The sequence below is a fragment of the Ambystoma mexicanum genome, chromosome 10, assembly GCF_040938575.1.
Source record: "Ambystoma mexicanum isolate Mex_15411 chromosome 10, UKY_AmexF1_1, whole genome shotgun sequence".
In the NCBI taxonomy this organism is placed as follows: domain Eukaryota; kingdom Metazoa; phylum Chordata; class Amphibia; order Caudata; family Ambystomatidae; genus Ambystoma; species Ambystoma mexicanum.
In genome coordinates, this window is record NC_090932.1 from 1,356,687,782 (window position 1) to 1,356,707,751 (window position 19,970).

The following is a 19,970-nucleotide window of genomic DNA, read 5'->3' on the forward strand; positions in this document are numbered from 1 at the left end:
AAACCGCATATCTAATGCATATGTCAGGAGCTAGTAGAAATATGAAGTTATGAGACATAACAGGTTTTTCTCAAAGTGGCCAAGAGAACAAAGAAGGGTAATAAAATGCCAATAGACGGATGGTGCTCTCTTCCCTTGGACCAATCATGCCAGGGGGCAGAGAGAGGAATGGTAAACTGTCCTATCTGAGGGTTAGGGGTAATTATAGAGTACTCCCCCTAGATTGTAAAGTGAATTATGTCATTTGGGCTATATAAGGGGGACAGTACTAAGTCAGGACACACAAACATTCGTAGAGACAGGAGAAGGAGGACGGAGAGGAGGCAGCTGAACCATACCAAGGATAGTGCAGTGACCAGACCCCTTGCCTAGCTGTCCAGAGGGTCCTGAGATACAGCTGACTTTCCATAATCTCAAACCAAGGCTTACTTTGTATTTAGCAAATAACCCCAGCCGTAAATTGCATAAGCCCTTCCTTTTTGAAGCATTAGAAACCCAATTGAACACCCTTTGAAAAACCCATTGAAACCCCAATTGAAAACCTCACATTGCTAGTGTAATTCAGTCACCTTCCCATAGAAGAATGTGTTTAGCCTGTGTATGTTAGCATATTCCCTTTGGTAAACCTCTGTGTCGGTGTAAATCCTTAGCATAGTCTTAATTAAATAAATGAATTCCCCCATTGAAATTCATGGTACACGTTGGTTAAAATTTGAAATTAACCCCCTTGTCCATAGTGTCTTTCTTTAATAATTATCGTCATTAAAGTATTGCTTCAAAAGCAGTGGTCGAAGTGAGCGGGAGCGGTGCTCCTATACTTTTTTAAATTAGCTTGTACAGCTCCTATAATTTTATTTTTTTTAAAAAACGTTCCGGAATGGTTTTGTTTTAAAATAAAAGTGTAGGAAGACGTTGCAGCTTGCGTTTTAAGTGCACTGCACTGAACGTTCCCTTAAACAGCAGGCGCAAGTGTTTGCGGGGTGTATTGTGTGTGGGAGGGGTTGTGGCAATGGGGTTTGTGGGGAGCAGGGGCAGGCCATAAGGGAACATAGCTCCACTACTTCCTTTCATACACTTCGACCACTGTTCAAAAGAATTAGTCTCCTTGTCACTGAAAACCAAATTTGCCCATGCATTGTGTGCATTTCCCCATGAATTCCTATTTGCATCTGTCCCACTGAAAACCCCAACCCGTAGTCCCATTGAGAGCAATCCCTTTTGCCTACAAATTTATGTCGTGTGCCTGGCCGTGTCAATGACAACCGATTTTCCTATTCTGAGCTATGACCCTTCCCTGAGCTGCATGTCGTAAATCCAATGTAAAATGAATTTCCATTTGCCGTTTGTATTTTTCCTTTTGCATTTGCTTTCTCCCCAAAACAGATTTCCCTATTCTATTTCTATAATTGCCTTGGTGTAGTCTCTAAGCTTCCCTATCTCCTCCACGGTAGCAACACAAATTTCCTTTCATTCTGTCCCATAGAAGTTGTGAGTATCCGTGTGAGTAATAATTAAAATCCAATTCTACCGGTTTGCTCCAAAAACGGTTTTCACTTTCTTTGCTGGCCTAGCATCCTAGGGTGGTGGGCTTTACTCAAGATCCAATTTTCTCTCTCTATCCCTACTCCTTGCCACTGTCTTCCATTGTTAGGCAGAAACCTGTGCAGTTCCCTTAGGGACCACTGCAAAAAGTTTAAGACTACAGGTATTAGCAGTAAACCCAATTGGTAGCAGTCTGTACCACCCAGATTTACCTGGTAGCTGTGGCTGAGCAGTCAGACCTCTCTCAAGAAAAGTTAGGCAGTATATAGAGTATACACAATAGGGCTAGAAATACAGTAGTACAAGCAAACACTGACCAGAGCCTTGGTATAAAGGTATATAATTATTTATTTAAAAACACACTTGTAAAAATACACTTGCACTAATATGTCAAGCAAGTTCAAGCACAGTGACTAGAAATATATACACCTCCCTAATTAATTATCGGACAAGTCTATGTTAAGACACCACTTATTTAGCAAAACAGAGGTGAGTGCGTAACCATAGGTGGCACTCCAATAATTTGTTAAAAAAAAGGGAGAGAAAAGGCAGAATAGGAAAATCACACAGTACCAACACTTTTAAAGAACCACAGCAAGTCAAGAAAGGCAGGGTCTGCTGTAGAGCAAAAAGTTCATAGGCCAGGCCCACTCTTGGAGAGAGCAAGGCGGAATGTGCCCAAGATCACACAGTGGAAATGCACTCAAAGTCTTTGCAGGAAAGTCAAAAAGAGGTTGGATCAAGTTAGAAAGGTAATGTTAACGGGTCCGAGGTCACACCAGGATAGAGAGTCAAGGATTTACGGGACACCTTGGACAGTCTGTTGCAATGGAGAACCTGAAATGGTGAGAAAGCTCCAGCGGGGGCAGTTGTTCCTGGCAGCGGGTGTAAGTCGGGGCTTCATCCAGGGGAAGCGAAGATCTCGACATGGAGGAAAGCTGGAGGTCGTCGCACTGCCAGGGAAGAAACCAGCCGCGGAGTTTCCCGGTTAAAAGGTACTACCCGTTTATTCGCGGTAGTGGTGAAGCGGGGCTATCCGGACGCCGGGGTGCTTGGCACGGGCGATTCGACCACGAGATGATCCAGGAAGGCGAAAAAGGCAAACTGGGTGGTCCCACCAGCACAAAGGGAAGAAGACTCTCCTGCAAGAAGATCTTCTCTGTCTAGAAAGTGGTGAGTTTCGTACAGCAGGGCTCCACCGGTGGTGTCGTCGTAGATGGCTCAGCTTCTCCCCTCTTCAGATTCTTTAGGTCCTGTGGCGACTTCTGAAGTTCCCGTCCCCAAAGCCATGCTTTTATGCAGCAAAACCCCCATTCATCAGCCTAGCTGTCAATCAAACATGCTAAGTGGTGAGCCGGGCGGCTCACCACTGGACCAATCGCACAAGAGTGCGACTTGAGTTGCCAAGGCAACTCAGTCCAGGGTGCCTATTCCCCCCTCCACACATCCTGTAGACCCAGACAGAGTGGCACCACTTTTGGAGGCTTCTGTGCAGAAGCCCGCCAAAAGTGGAACAAAGGGCTCGACTTGGGTTGGAGTTACAGAGGCGAACACAAACGCCATTTTAAACCCGAGTCCTGGCAAAAAGACCGAACCGGGGAATAAATATTAAATAAATAACCCAGCTGTATCTTTAACATTGCACCAAAAATGTGGGGCGTTTAAAATGAATGGGAAAATCCCATAGGAAATATTCTGGTGGAATATTTTGCGTGGTAACCACTGCCACCAGCCAGAAACTCGACAAGGGGGGACTGGACAGTGCCCCCTTGGAAAACAGACCCAGCGGCAATGGAATTACCCCTACCAGTACTTCCACAATATGATGGTTTGTACTGGTTCTGTTCACAATTTAAGACTAGTAAAGTCAATGGTGACTTTACATGCCCTGGGAGACAGTAGTCCGTCCCAGGGTATGGAGTCTATGTTTGGGGGTCACTATGACACCCCTGTGTTACTGCACTGAGGGTGCTGTGTAACACATATACCAAAAACACATGAAGCCCTATGGAGTAAAAGACCACATAGCCCATAAAACACATTACATAGTCAAAGGACATTCTCAAATCATGCCTAAGAGTGGGAGAAAGAGTTTCACTCTTAGCAGGAGAAAAAATTAAACCCCAAAAATCCAGCAAAGCTGCTGGGGGACTCACTAGGTTTGGGAAATTAGTCTTAACAGAGAATTCTCCCCAACATCCATTCAAAGGAATCAAGTTAGCTAATGTTTGGGGGTGAGTGTTGCAGGGGGGAGTGCTAAACCATTGGGGTTATCTTTTTCTAAAAAATGTTCTTTTTCTGTTTTGTCATTAAAGATTGTGAGAATTGTAACAGTATATCTTCACTGAATTGTTTTGTAGAGATTAGTGCAATTGTGTACCACAACAGAAGCGGCTGTAAAATTGTTTGATTTACTTTTTCCAATAAATAACAAATAACTTATTGATACACACCGGCCTGATTCCTGCTCCATTGTGACACAGGGTGTTTGTGGAGGTTGAGTGCGAGACGGGTTGGAGGCCTACTCAAATGAAAGAACCTGTGGTTTATTAAAAATAAAAAGCGCTTTATTGTACGCCACATTCATTGTCGGGGAAGGAGTCCCTGGCTGGAGTGTGCCGTGTAATAAAACCGTGACAGAGCTGTGTCTCCCGAGACCTGAAACCAGGCAAAGAACTTGCCAAGGACATTTTGTGGACAAGTGCTTGTTCCCTTGGGGTAAAGAGAGCCCAAGCATCAGAGGGGCCGTGAGTGAGCCCTGATCCCAAGGCTCAAGGAAGGAAATGGTTACAGAGCCACGCGGCAGTAAGTGTCCAAAAAGCTCAGAGGAGCCCGGTTGCGCGTCTGCGTGAGGATTAAGTAAATGCAACTAAAGGAACATTTTGTGTATATGTGAAGTACATTGCTACCAAGGAAAGGGCATGTGAGAGCAAGATTTCTGAAAGCCAAGTAAGAGAGAACAGTATAAAAAGGGTGAAGAAGCAGTGCATTCTGGAAGTTTAAAGTATGTGACTATAAAGAAAAGGAAAGTGAGAACGTGCATATGATACAGTATAAGGAGAAAGAGGCAAGAACAAAGCCTTATGGAACTTGTGGTCCGAAAGTGAAACTAAAAGTACCAGAGACACAAGCCTATCAGGGGGTCCCGCGCAGGACTGGGGATAAGATACTGTGCATTTTCGAAAGGCCCTGACATTAGGAAGTAAGAAGCAAACAGTGAACGTTGAGTTGAAGTGGTCCTGCAGTGGTCTGTAAAGAAAGCTGCGCCCCGTCGAAAGACTTCGACATCCGAAAGGCGTTCATGCCTGATTGAGGGAGACCCTAAGTATACCAAGTTTGGGGAAGGGAGTCCCCTTGCAACTTTGTGTTGAACTTTATTGTGAGAATTCTAAGCCCGGCAGAGGGGGATCTTTGTGAACATTTTGGTTGAAACATTATTTTGAAGTCCGAGAAAGAGACTTTTAACGTGGAAGGCCAGGAGAGCCTCGTTCCAATGTGTTGGAAACCGGGCCAGTGCGTGTCATCCTGCCTACAACGATAGCCTTACCCTGTGAGGCCTAATGTGGGGAGGAGAGCTGGTTCAGCCACATTATTATTTGAACACAGATTTTTCCTTTTGCATACATTTATCCCTTTTCACAGTTATTCTATAAGTGTAAGGGCATGCATTATGTTTTTTTAGTATAGGCCATCTTTATTTCGATTAAAAGACTGACTAGGACTGCGTTTTCTTTATTTAGATGGTAGAGACTACTCCCGTCTCCCATCTTAGTGTTAGGGCACGTTAGGAGTTTTCCAACCCTAGAAATATTAAATAACATTTTTTAAAACAAATTTCTTTTGTGTCAATCTCTGCCTGTGATACCATGCCTCCCCTACAATAGTAAGATCAAGGCAACTATATGTTTAACAGAAAAAGGTAAGGCATAAATGACCATGTTTCGATGATCAAATACCTAGACTGGCGCCATGAAATCAATTTAGAAGCTTATAGACTAAGCAATTTCAAATATAGATACTGACACGCAAAGATGGCGCAACAGACACTCTAATCACAACATCAACGAATAAGTGTTCACAAGAAGGACTATTTATTGTGACTCGATCAGCCCCATTCACGACAGGGACGCCGAGATACAGTGAACAGATTACAACAAACTACGCAGAGCACCACATAGCAATATATTTAAAACCCTTGCAGTAAACCTTTATCTATACACTTAAAAGCTATGTGACTCACATGAAGTTAACAGTGTTAAAAAAAAAAGATGAGATGGCTAATTATAGCAATATGTCTTTTTGCAGGCAGACGCGTAACAAGATTAATAAAGGCGTTCCATGTGGAGCCCACATCATAAAACATCTGTGCGGTTTCAGGTAGGCACAGTTTCATGCTACATAACGCCCTGTAATAAATCAGGAGCTAACAACTTAAGGGTCATAGTTAGAACCCCCGTATAAGCCGGTATATAGAAAGCGAAACATTTAAGGGTCTTAGATAGAAACCCTCTAAAAGCCAGTATATAGAAAAATAATGTGCCCACATACAACACACTTAAATATGTGATGTTGCGTTTTACAGGTGCAGTGATTGAGCTTTCCCTCACATAACGAGTGACCGCCATAGTCACGACAAGTATTCAATACTATCAGGTACTTTCACCCACTATTCAATAATACGATAATGGGCTATTTTAAATGGGCATCTTTAGCTAATAGGATGCTCTTTGACTTCTTTGTTGCAGCTGGAGATTGTACACAGAAATCATAGTAGGAGATGAAAAGGACACCGCAGGACCCTGCCCTGAGATAAGGGGAAGGAAAGAATATACTACCAACAATAACTCAGAAATACACCAGACCGAAGTTGTACAAATGGTCATAAATAATTTCTAAAACCAAATTGTTTGTCAAAATGAAATAGCCCCTGCAACTGTATAACCCTGCAGAATGTTCTACAGTTATAGTAAAGAACAGAAACGTGACCTTCATGTAAATATTAAATAACCTGTCTGTATGAAGTAAACAGATCTTTCTGTACCTTTCCAGAACCATAACTCTCTGAATGTTATGAAAAAACCTTTTCTTCTTGGTTCTGAAACAGTTGTATTCATTATTCTCCAGCATGGGGTCTGGCATGGATTCACATGCTCATGAATATTCCCCGTCGTCAGGATGGGAATCCTCGGTAAAGAAAAAATCAGTATCAGTTTAGTTTCTGATCTGTCTTTCGTAGTAGTAACCAATCACTGATCTCTGCGTCATACTGACCACAGCCAATGACTGCCCTCTACCTAAGCCCCGCCTCTGGCACCCCTCAAGGGTGAAGATTTCGTCGAGCCACGCTTTTGGAGGACTCCAGAAGTTTCTCAGGCCCATCTCGGACATGGCCCAGGAGAAGGGAAGCTTGACGCCCAGAAAGCTGTTCTGGGTCTGCCCTGGATGCCAGCTTCAGAATGTCTTCAAGGAGGACGAACACTCCCTTTGCCTTTACTGCCTACATGAGGACAAGACGCACGTGGAGAAGGAATGTGCGTTTTGCGGCAATATGTCGGAGCGGACCATGAAGGACCGCCATCAGCGTTTCGCCAACTGGCTGGAAGGAAAGAGCCCGTCAGGCGAGAAGAAGAAGAAGAAGTCCGAGCTGTCTTCTAAGACCTTTGAGGGCGCCCCGGCGACGGGGGTCCAACAGAAGGCCAAGCACCGCGAGTCCGCTGGCACCGGGAGCGCCGAACGGTCGGGCTCTACGGGCGCCAGGCAGGGCGCATCCTCCCCAGCGCGTGGAAGAAGGCCATCCTGTCGGGAGGGACCCCGACGTGGAAGACGACGAGGGCGTCGAGGATGCCGACGGGGCTCCTGATCGCCCGTTGGATCTCCCTCAACCAGTGCCGCAAGACAACTCGGCGGCCATTTTGTTGGCTATACAGTCCTTATGCTCAGAGATAAGGACGAGACTGCCGTTACCACCTACGGAGGAACCGCTCCCGACGGGGGACCCGGAGCCAGGCCTTTCTGGGAGCCCTCCCCCTAAGAGAAGAAGGATTCATCCTCCACCTCCTTTTCAGCCATCGCGTCCTGTTCAGCCCTCCTCCCCGTCCACGACACGTGGGGATGATACGGGGACTGACATGGCCGCGACGGGTACGGATGACGAGGTTTACGACGAGGATCTCCCGTCGTCACCTCCCACCCGGGCTTCCCCGCCCGACGAGATTGGATCGTTTCACTTCATGATCGCCAGGGCATCCGAGCTTTTCCAGCTCTGCCTGGAAGAGAAGAAGAAGGAAGGTTTCCTTTATCAACGGCGCGAGACCAAGAGGAAGACGGTCCTCGCTGTACCTCTACTAGACGATATTTGGGATGAGGGCCTCGCCCTCCTCAAGAACCCATCCACGACGCCGGCTAGAAGGGATCGGTACGAGAAGAAGTACCGGGTCCCGGACGCGCCCCCCTTGTGCCTTCGGGCACAGTCGACCCCGGACTCGGTCGTCTCCGCGGCGGCCAGGAAGAAAGCGGGGGGGGTGCGGCCTCTACGTCATCCTCCCCGCAGGACGGTAAGGGAAAGAAATTGGACTCGATGGGACGCAGAGTCATCTCGTCGGCAGCGACGACGACGATTAAGGCGGCCAACGCCTTGGCTATCGTAGCCCACTACGACAGGGAGTTGTGGTACAAACTGACCCCCCTGCTGGACTTCCTACCAGACGACAAGAGGGTGGAAGCCCTGGAGATCTTGCAGGAAGGAGAGGTGGCGTCGGACCACGCCATTACAATTGCGACGGACATCGCTGACACTGGATTTCGCCAGTTGGGCAACGGCGTGTGCCTTAGGCGGCGTGGATGGCTCAAGGCTACTGACTTCCGTCAGGACGTGCAGACCAGGGTCTTGGACATGCTGTTCGACGGAAACAACCTGTTTGGGAAAACAGTGGACGATTCCCTTCAAGCCATCAAGGCGGACACGGAGATGGCCCAGGCTCTTGGGGTTCTCCAGCAACGGCGGCCGCCCTTTCGGAGCGGCGGAGGCAAACAGGGTGCCTCCAAAGGTTCCAGCGGCGGATTTTCCACCTACCGTCAAGCGGCCCGTTCGTCGTCACAGGAAGCTTACAGGGGACGAGGCAAGTCAGGCGGACCCCGCCGTCGTCGCCAAGGACAAGGCGGCAAAGCCTCGTCGAAGCAGGACTGAACCGGCCGTGGGATCGGGCCCCCACGGAAGCACCCCGGTGGGAGGCCGGCTGGCGAGCTTCGTCAGCGTGTGGGAGTCCATCTCCACCGACCGTTGGGTGCTGGACGCCCTGGCTCAGGGTCACGCGCTCGAGTTTCTAAAGAGGTGCCCTCGCGTCCCCCCTGTGGCCAGGAAGGAACATCACGTCCCTCAACTTCTCTTGGAGGTAAGGGCGATGCTCAGGAAGGGCGCCATCGAGCTCGTCCCAAAGAGGCTTCGGGCTCCGGAGTTTACTCAAGATACTTCCTCGTGAAGAAGAAGACTGGAGGATGGCGTCCCATCCTGGACCTACGACGACTGAACAAATTCATCAAGGCACAGAAGTTCCGGATGGTCACCCTCCAACACGTCCTGGGTCAACTGGAGGAGGGCGATTTCCTGTCGTCGTTGGATTTGGAGGATGCCTACTTCCATATTCCCATCCTAAAGGGACACCGAATGTTTCTCAGGTTCGTGGTCCAAGGGCGTCACTACCAGTTCAGAGCCCTCCCCTTCGGATTGAGGTCGGCACCCTGGGTGTTCACCAAGTGCCTTGCACCGGTGGCGGCGCAGCTGCGCCGAGAGGGGATCCACGTCTACCCCTACCTGGACGACTGGCTCATCCGAGCAAAGACGAAGGAGCTTGCCGTGGAGCACACGGCAAGGACCGTCCAACTGCTCACGGACCTGGGATTCTCCATAAACTACGCCAAGTCCCACCTGGTGCCCGCTCAAGACGCACTGTTTCTGAGAGCGAAGCTCGACACAGTGTCGCTTCTGGCCTCTCCGTCGGAGGAAAGGACGAGGGCCATCATGGGCAAGGTGCAGCGGATGCTGGACGCGGCCAGGGTGAGGTCCATCAAGTCCCTCCTCGGAATGATGTCTTCTTGCATTTATCTCATCCGCCTGTGCAGGCTCCGGATGCGCCCGTTGCAGGAGTTCCTGGACGCGCGCTGGATCCAGACGACGGACAGCTTCGAGGAGAGGATCACACTCGACAAGAGTTTCCGACGAGCGATCCGGTGGTGGGGCACCCGCGCGCATCTGACGGCGGGCATGGACTTCCAGACCCCCAGCCACCAGGAGACAGTGACCACGGATGCCTCCCTGGAAGGGTGGGGAGCGCACACCGAAAATCTGCACGCGAGAGGCCTTTGGCTTCCGATGGAGAAGTCCCTCCATATCAACGTCCTGGAGCTCCGTGCAGTGTTTTGGGCCCTCGGGTCCTTTCTTCCGTCCCTCAAGGGCAAGGTGGTGAGGATCTTCACCGACAACACCACAACCATGTTCTACATCAGGAAGCAGGGCGGTACCAGATCCCCAGCCCTGTCCAAGAAGGCGCAGGATCTGTGGCATTGGGCCGTCGCCCAAGGGATGTTTCTGGTGCCGTTTCATCTGGCAGGGATAAAAAACACCATCGCCGACTCGCTCAGCAGAGAGCTGCGCTCGTGCCACGAGTGGGAGCTACGGCAGGATCTAGTGGACCGCCTCTTCCGACGGTGGGACACACCCCAGGTCGATCTGTTCGCGACGGCGACGAACTCCAAGTGCCGGAGGTTCGCCAGCAGGTTTCCCCAGCCGAGGAGCATGGGCGATGCTTTCTCGTTCCCCTGGGAGGGCCTGTGTCTATACGCGTTCCCTCCATTGCCATTGCTGACCCGGCTCATCAACCAGCTCAAGAGGTCACGGTCCAGGATGATCCTCGTCACACCTGCGTGGCCGAGGCAGATATGGTTCCCGGACCTTCTGGACTTGTCAGCGTCCCCTTCAATCAAGCTGCCAGTGGACGCGGATCTTCTCTCCAGGGAAGGAGGCGCCATCCTCCACCACGACCCGAAGTCGCTGAACTTGCAGGCCTGGCTCCTGCAGCGTTAGAGTTTGGAGGATACGACATACCGGCCGACTGCAGAGAGGTTCTTGCAAAGGCCAGGGCGTCCTCAACTCTTAAATGCTACGGACACAAATGGAAGAGGTTCTCTGTCTGGTGCCACGCACAGAAGATTAACCCTCTACGGATTACGGCTCCCCAGGTACTGCCGTACCTACTGACGCTGGCCAAGGCTGGACTGGCGCACGCGTCCATCAAGATTCATCTTGCTGCGATCTCCCGATACACCAGAACGACGGGGCGAATGTCTTTGTGGTCTCATCATCTGGTGAAAGAGTTCATGAAGGGACTGTTCAGATCGTTCCCGCCGGTGAAGGCTCCAGCCCCGGCGTGGGAGCTCAACATGGTGCTGACCAAGCTCATGGGACCTCCGTTCGAGCCTCTGCACTCGGCTCCGTTGAAGTTCTTGTCGTGGAAAACAGCGTTTCTTGTGGCCATCACCTCCGCACGACGGGTGGGAGAGATCCAGGCCCTTTCCTGCAAGGCCCCGTACTTGACTTTTCACGACACGAGGGTAGTGCTCAGGACGCACCCCTCCTTCATGCCCAAGGTGCCGTCGGACTTCCACCTCAACGAACCCTTGGTGTTGCCTGTTTTCTTCCCGTCGCCTTCGTCGCCGGCTGAAAGGACTTTGCACTCGCTGGATGTGGCTAGAGCGCTGAAGTTCTAGGTGGACCGCACAAAGTGTTTTCGGAAGACGTCACAACTCTTTGTGAACTTTGGACCTGTCAATCAGGGGAAGGCTCTCTCGAAGGCTTCCATTTCCAGATGGCTCTCCGGCTGTATCATGTACTGTCATCGGTTGGCAAACCGACCGCAGCCTGGCCGTCCGAGAGCCCATTCCACCAGAGCGATCGCAGCTACCACGGCTTTCCTATCTGGTGTGCCCTTGCTGGACATCTGCAGGGCTGCTACGTGGAGGTCTACGCACACCTTCACGAAATTCTACTGCGTCGATCGGGATTCCAGGGAGGAGTCCAGGGTCGGCCAAGCAGTGCTGCGCAACCTGTTCGCCTAAGGGTGAGCCTGGTGAGGAGGTAAGAATTGCTTAATGTTGAGTTTGATGTAATGCTTAATGTTGAGCCTTTGCCACCTCCCGTGGTTGTGCATGTGTGTACTGCTATGTATTCTTTATTCATGAGCATGTGAATCCATGCCAGACCCCATGCTGGAGAAGGAACAAGTTACTTACCTGTAACTGTTGTTCTCCAGCATAGGTCTGGCATGGATTCACATGCGAACCCTCCCGCCTATCCCTCTGCGGCTCTTCACTTGGTCATACTGCTGCTTCACGTGCTACCAAATCTGAAGATGGCTGCCAGAGGCGGGGCTTAGGTAGAGGGCAGTCATTGGCTGTGGTCAGTATGATGCAGAGATCAGTGATTGGTTACTACTACGAAAGACAGATCAGAAACGAAACTGATACTGATTTTTTCTTTACCGAGGATTCCCAGCCTGACGACGGGGAATATTCATGAGCATGTGAATCCATGCCAGACCCATGCTGGAGAACAACAGTTACAGGTAAGTAACTTGTTCCTTATGTAGCACTAGGATGCAAGGGAGCCATCCTAGGCAAATCACAGCAAGATATATAAAGATAATTTATTGTGCTCGAAAAGCAGTGCCATCAAAAGATTGTGGTGAAGGTGTCCACGGGTGCAAAGTCAAATAGATGCGAGATGTGTATTCATAATTCTACATTTTTGTATTTTCATATTAAGAAAATCAATGTAATTCTATTTTAATGAAGAAAAGGACAAAATAAATAATACATTGTGATCAACAAGTGGTGTACTCTTTATAGTTGCAGCAAAGAAAACTTTCGACTCTGATCCTTTAAGCATTTGTTTCTCAGGATGAATCTGATTGTTGGCTCTTATAACACACAGAGCCACCACTTGGAGGACTTTGTCTTGTAGTAAACCTTCTCAAACAAGACTGCATATAAAATGCACTTAAAGTGGTCTTGGGATGCGCAAACTCAGTCAGACTTGATCTCGGTTGCCACAGATGCATGAGAATCTGCTAATTCTTGGGAGGTGCACCATCTCTGGAGACAGGGAAAACCTCACCTTCACATAATCTGTTTGGAATTGAAAGTGGTTTTCGGGTGAACTTTCCACCCTCTCTTCATAGGCAGCTATTTCTGATCAACATGACAATCATGTTTTACATATGGGGTCAATGAATTCTCATGCACTCTGCCTTCTCACAGTGGAGATTAGGAACTGGTGCCCGAATTACTCATCCTCTTTGATTGTCTGCCATATGGTGGAAAAGGAAACTGTGAGCAGGCTTACTGGCAGGCAATCTCATGCCCTCACAAATGGGAACTTCGAAGCTGTGTTGTATCCCGTTTTTGAGGCCCACCGGACACCACTCCCGTGTGGCACCATTCCTACATCTAATCGCAAACGATGGGAACAAGAAGCAACCTTCTATATGCATCATGGAAGAGAACAGGTGTGAACTCTTTGGGCTATGCAGTCTTCTCTGGGATGGGAACACCCGGTATACATTTACCCCCACTCATTCTACAAAAGATCTTGCACAGGTGACCAATAGGGTGCCATCCCATTCTGGTGGCCCCAAACTGGGTGCAGAGGATTATGGTGCTATGTCCTGCAAAGGGTGAAGAGCCAGCCTGCCCATCTTTGGTTTTGGACAGACCTACTTTCTCAAAAGGGGGGAATGCTTTTTCACCACTTCCCTCAATATACTAGAAGGAAACCCTGGGGTAGGCGTCGTACCATTGCGCGTATGTCTGAGTCTATCTACCCACCCCTTAGGCGTGGTAAGGGAGTCGGAAGGGGCCAGTCTCTGATCACTCTGCATGTACTTTGTTGATTCTATTACCAGTGTCGATTACCCAAGGCCTTGCACCCTCAGGTCTGGCTCAAGTACTCTGTGCTTTGTTTTAGGACTTCAAGAATCACCATGTAATGCAGTATGGTGAGAGCCTAGGGAACCACTGAAGAAAGCAGACCCCACCAAAACAGACTGATACTCGCGTGACTGTCAAACAAGGGCAAGAGGAACATTACTCACTGCAGCTGAGAATGCATGCTCCTCAATTGTTGAAAATCAATGATCCTGTAGGTCATTGTTCCGAGTTACTTATTGCTTGATGTGCTTTGCACTCTGAAGTAAACTGCACTGAGAATGGGCATGTTTTGCTGGCTGACATCCCCCAGAGCAGATGTGGAGGGTAAGCGAGAGTTGGTATGCTGCAGCATACCTGGACCTTCTGTGCGCTCTCCCCTCCTGTCGTGATGCACTGCGGTGCAAACATCTCAGAAATCGTGTGTCCCAGTGACTTCAAAAGGGAGTTGTATTCCTCCTGTCGAGACACTTAAAATGAGATTTGTCCATCCTTCTATGACCACATTGAAGTTTCACTGATTTCAGGCAACCGTCTCGTGTGAAGGGGCTGAAAGCCGTGTGAAGAGGCGGGGTGTCCAAATGTAATGTCTGGAGGGTCCTAGCAGGTAGCTATGCAAGATTTGGTGCAGATTGATGGAACGGTTTGGAATTGTATAAGAAACAAACTAACTGAATTTCTGCTTTATTTATAGAGCAATTAGTCCAAAAGGGTTTTTATTTGTCTTCAACTTCTTGCTCAAAGCATCTGTACTATTCCTTAAAGAATGTGGTATCCTTTATTTTACAAAGTAAATTATGCACCTTTGCAAACCAATCACAGCTAGTAATCCCTACACGAGTATAAATTTAAAAACCAAGTATGCCAAATGTATTACTCACCCCTCCCCCTTTACTTAAGAAGCGATTGTCTTAATACATTGATACATTGGAGTGTTTCTTTCCCCTCTCATGTATTTTTGGATTGAAAAAGAAATGTTTCTGGCAAAGCTGCTTCTCATATTAGCTTGTTCGATCAGCACGCTCTTTGATTGCCTTGCAGTGACTAATTTTTATATTTTTCTCAATTTCAGAATGCTGACCGAGCTGGAAATGTTTCCCAAGAACAGGGTAAGTTTTAGGAGTAAAGCGGTTGGGACACTTTGCTTCCCTATAACATTTTCTTTTTCAACTTTGTTAGACAGTGGTGGCTGGTAAATTTTGTAATTGGAGTGGCATACATATTTGATACAAATACACAAGGTGACCTGAGCATAGCGAGGAAGCCTGAACCAACCATACAAGGGGTTTGGGGTTGTTTTCAGTGCGGTTCTCCCCTCGAGAAAAGTTTTGAATAATTATAATTTCTCAGAAAAATTGGGTAAACAGCCAGTTTGCAATATTTCTGAATAGTACCTCATGAAAAAAAAATGCAAGTCACCAACAATGTCCCGAAGCATTCCCCAATGCATTTTCATGATGTCGTTCCCCACAATATATAGAAGTATGAAAAAACATTTTCACGCTGGCTGTGCACATACCTTCCCATGCTGGCTTCCCCACTTATATATGTCAGTATTCCCATATAAGAAAATACTCCTGTTTGCATTGCGCATAATACCAGTAAGAATACTGTAGGAAAACATATCCAAGCTGGCTCTGCCAATATATCCCAGTTCCAGCAGTTCCAGCATGTGCTCCTGTTGGCTTAGCCATTCAAAATGCCATGCCACAGTAAGAAAACCTATCCAACATGTAATACCACTTATGTTTGCTTCATCATAGATGCCGAGTAATAAATGTCATGCCATAGTAAGAAATGACTAGACTGGCTACACCAAAATGGCATGCTAGCTCTGACAAATTTGTCTCCTCTTCCCCCATGGGGGAGTCATCCTCTTTGGGTCTAAGGAGGTGAGCCTGCTAAACTAAACACGTCATAAGAGACCGGGCAAGCAGCGAACCCACTGGGGGTGACCCGCCCTTAGACAATCTGTAGAAAGGCGTAAGTTATCCTCCCTATTCCCAAGACCCCAATGTCTTTTTTGGCTACAAGGGAGTTGGGCTATATGAAGGCTTGAAACATCTTGTAAGAATGGCTGGTGTGATTTCCAGTCCTCTGTATACACAGTATTTGTCTTAACGCAAGAGCATTTGCCACCCCTTAACTGAGGGAAGGATAACGGAACCAGGAGGAAGGGGACTGCAGCAGAGATGTAAAGACACAACCTATGTCCTGGGAAGAGTGGCAGGAAACGGAGAGCCTCTGTGAAGCGTCAGCTGCGACTGCGGCCAAGCCAGAAGAACACCTACGCCCTTGCATGAATCGGGAGCGCCCAGCTAAGAGGCGCTGCATGGAGAATAAACAACCCGGCAATCAGGGTTTCGAGAGACAGGCGCTGGAGTCCCTTAGAAAGCAGGCAGGCGAAGGAGGAGAGCTCTGATGTGGCGTACCAAGAAAAAGCCAAAGTAGTCCATACACATTGCCCAAACTCCCAGAGTCTTCAATGGAGCACAGCCACGAGCAAAGAGGTACACAGTTGCTCCAGGGAACTGGGAGAGTGGAGGAGAGGTGGTAGGATGAAATGAACCCTACCCCAAGGCAGCGCGGAAGAAGGGAAGTCCCAAGTGGCTTGTGAGAGACGACCCCAAGGTGGGGTGAACTCAGTGAAACACCCAAAGCTGGGTGCGAGAGATACAACCCCAAGGCAGTGTGAAAGAAGTGACACCCCCAAGGCTGGGAGAGGAAGAGATGACCCAAAGATGGGTTGGAACATGTGAAGCCCCAAGGAAGGGGTGTGGAACAGGTGAAGCCCCAAGGAAGGGGTGGGCGATGGCCCTGAGGTGATGTGGAAGAAGTAAATCCCCAAGATGTGGGGTGTAAGATAACCCTGAGGTGGGGGTGAGGGGACGATGGTGAGATCCTGAGGCAGGGTGAGAGGAAACTGGCCCCAAGGCAGGGTGAGATGAACTGAAACCCAAGGTGGGATAAACATCCAGGACGAAAGCGGCAGGGACTTACCTAAGAGAGAACGCCAGGCACACCGTCACAGGGGAAGACACAGACATACATTTTATTAGCTTTGATTGAACTGTGCTGATGGGAGAGTGAGTTAAGAATCATTCAAAGTACTTGCTTGGACTGTTCACGAGGGGCCAGGAGCCTCATTGAGAAAGACACCCCAGAGTGGGAGTCTGAGAGCAGCCACCATTCACTCGCTACAGTACTTTTGTTGGATTTGTGTATTTCTTTTGTAGGGACCGAACTCTGATTAGTACAGGATTCCAGACAGACAACTTCCTTGTTTTGGAACATCATCCTAGTGGCACTGTTTGATTGTTTTTTTTAATAGAGTAGGACCAAGAACATTGGAGCTAGGGACCGTGAAGGTTGTGATTTAATAATAAAGTATACTACAATGCCACACTGTCCGTCCCCTGATTCTGATCTACCACATAGCAATTATCATGCTTGCTTTATCACAGATCTATAATAAAGCAAACTTGATTAGTGTTATTACGTGGCTAGACTGGAATTTTGGTTAAGCCAGTCTAGCCATTCCTTACTGTGGCATGCCATTTTTACTAACAATCTGTGCCAGACATTTAGTAAAAATGTCATGCTACAGTACAAAATGGTTAGATTGGCATTTTGGTGCATTCATCATCCATGCTGTATCACGGGCTGGATAAAGCTGCTTAACAGGATTCATTGCTGTTGATTGGGGGTAAACCTGAGTAGCTTGTCTTCAGTGTTGGAAGAAGCATTGACAAGGTCCTGCTGTGCCGAGACTGGAGACATTTGGCATTTGGGGGGGTTGGAGTATCAAGCCACTGGGAAAGTTGGACACTGCAAACCCCAAGTTGCTACAAGGTTGCAGAGACTGGGAGCACCAGACTCTGGCACGTTTCTGAATCACAGAGATCACCAATCTGTGAGGAAAGTAGTGAACCACTGCAAACCAAAATTGAGACTGGAATGCTGCCAGGGAGTCTGGAGCCCCAAGGTGTTCAGTGGCCGAGTCACCCCTAGAGAACCTGAAATGCTGTGAAGTAACATGAGTGGAAGGAGTTTCTTTAAGAAGTCGATCGGGGGGCGTGGCCAAGCTGATTGCTGTTGCAGAAGTGCTCGATGGAAGCACTGTCGGCGCACAGGAAACCATGGGTCTACTGCCAACCTACGTAATTTGAATTTTCTACAAAAAGGGACCTTGAGGTTGGGCTTATGTCCTGAACACATCTTAATTCCTCCAACTCGGCTCCTTGTACTTGACACTGAGATCAAAGTGTTCTTGTTGGACCTGCAAGCCCATCCAAGATGGCACCTGACGCCACGCCTGAGACTCATCTAGTGGCTCCGACAAATAGGAATCCCGTTTTGGACGAGGAACTTCCTTGGCGGCTGTTCTGTTTGGATTCCGCTGACCTAAATGCTCAAATTGTGGGTTTGAAGTAGCCTGCTGTTAGCTGGGACAAACTATCACTGAATTTTAATCAGTTTGACCTCTTATTGATGGTTGTTCCTGGAGGCCATTTTTACTATTACCTGTACCTAAACACTTTGACCAAAGGACTGCGTCTGGCCTGAAATTCTCCTTTACACACAGGCATGACACACATCGGATGTGTAGGATTAGCCATCCCTTCCCTTATTGCTGACTCATGAGGACATCCTATGAGGCAGTTGAAAGCAGTAAAGGTCACGATGTACTGGCACTGATGCACAATTAAGAAAAGGCTAGGAAATCTGAACTCCCTACCATTGTCCAAATTAAAGCAAAAGGTGAGGAGTGGATTGATGTATCTTCACCTGCCACCAGGTTTGATCTTATGTTGGAGGGAATAGAAGACACAAGGGGAGGAATAATAAATTGTCTGCAATCAATACACGTCTGGATTTGACGGAGTCCTGTATGGACGATTTAGACAATGGTGCACACGAACACTCCTATGAGCTCTCCCAATTGGCCAACAGGTTTGATGAGCTTGAATTCCATAGCTTTCAATTACAGCTGCAACTGGAGGATTTGGCGAACAGTTCTAGGAGGCATATTGTATGCCTGAGAAGTGTCCCTGTGCAGATTCAGGATTCAGACTTCAACGCCTATGTGCTTGGCCTGTTCAGATCTCTTTTTCAATGCCTAGAAGACAAAGATTTGGAACTTCACCATACCCTAAGAGTATACTTCCCCATTCAGTTTTGCAACAAATGGTTACCGGATGTTCTGTCTAGCGTGCACTATTTCTGCTACAGAGACATTATGACAGCCTCCAGAGGGTCCTCCATTTGGTCTACTATTACAGGACCTTGCTTTGTTCACTTTGGCCAAGAGAAGGGCTCTCTGCGCCTTTATACTTTTGTTATGTAACAAGGCCCAAAATATCTTTCCCCTGTGCAGTCATTCGTTCCATTGACGGAGAACAGAAGACTGTCACATCACTGCATGAAGCAATGCCCATCATGAATCCTTCCTCACGCTCCCCTTCACCCTCTACGCCAATGCTAGCTGAAGTTCCTACTGCTCTGCTGTTTGGCCAAAGTTCGCAAGTTCAAGGGGTTGCAGAAAGCCGACTAGTGCCATAGCTTCCTCCAGTGTTCACCACACGTTTCCTTGAGAAGTCTCTGAATCTTGCACACCCTGCGAACAGTGGCTTGCCCCAAATATTGCTCCCTGGAAGAGGGGTACTCTCGTGTTTTGACCTGAAGATGATGTAGGAACGGCGATAAATTGGGCTTCCTGATCATTTCATTTAAATGTCAGTGTTTTGATAATTGATTGCGATACTTTACGGATCGGACAAGTTATTTTTTTTATTTTGTTTTTTAAACAATTTTGATTTGATTTTTCCAAAAACAGCAACGTGTACACCATTTATCATTATGCATCATTATGGAGCTTCATACATAATATTAACCTCATGCTGTATCTATTGTTTCTTCAGTACCTTACTCCCCAACCCCCCCATCCCTTACAAACCAACCTTTATTGGTCCTTTCTGCCTATCCAACCACTGTTTGTTCACTCCCCTGTTCTTGTATCTGCAGTGTTAGGTTATTACTCGTTGCAGGGAATCCTGACTCTCAGGTACAGTAGTCCTCGGTGCAAACAAAGTCTAAGTTAGCTCATTTCAGGACACATTATCGTCACTGAGTTTGTTTAAGCCCTGGTTGACCACTCTTTGCCAAACCATCGTTTTTGCCAGTTTCTATTTCTGTAAGTCGCTCCACCACATCTCCACCACATGGCCTTCCAGGGATTTCCAGGCCATCGCTATACTATGCTTGGCTAACACATAGGCTAGGTATTTCATCTTACTTATGTATTGTGGGTTCTTCGAGATTGTGAAAATTCCCATTAGACAGGCTGCTGGGGATTGGACATAGATCATATCTCCTCCTGACATTCTATGTGCAATTTCCGCCCGTATTGTATTCTTGAGCATGACCAAAACATGTGTAACATCCCTGCAGTC

The 19,970-nt window shown here is 48.1% G+C and overlaps 1 protein-coding gene across 1 annotated transcript in view; it reads left to right on the plus strand.

The window, feature by feature from the left end:
• Window positions 1–19,970, plus strand: part of HPS4 (HPS4 biogenesis of lysosomal organelles complex 3 subunit 2) — a 951,717-nt gene that overhangs the window by 532,002 nt on the left and 399,745 nt on the right. The window contains exon 9 of the mRNA XM_069619373.1: window positions 14,591–14,627. Within this exon, the coding sequence (XP_069475474.1) occupies window positions 14,591–14,627 (37 nt within the window). The remainder of the gene's footprint in view (window positions 1–14,590; window positions 14,628–19,970) is intronic.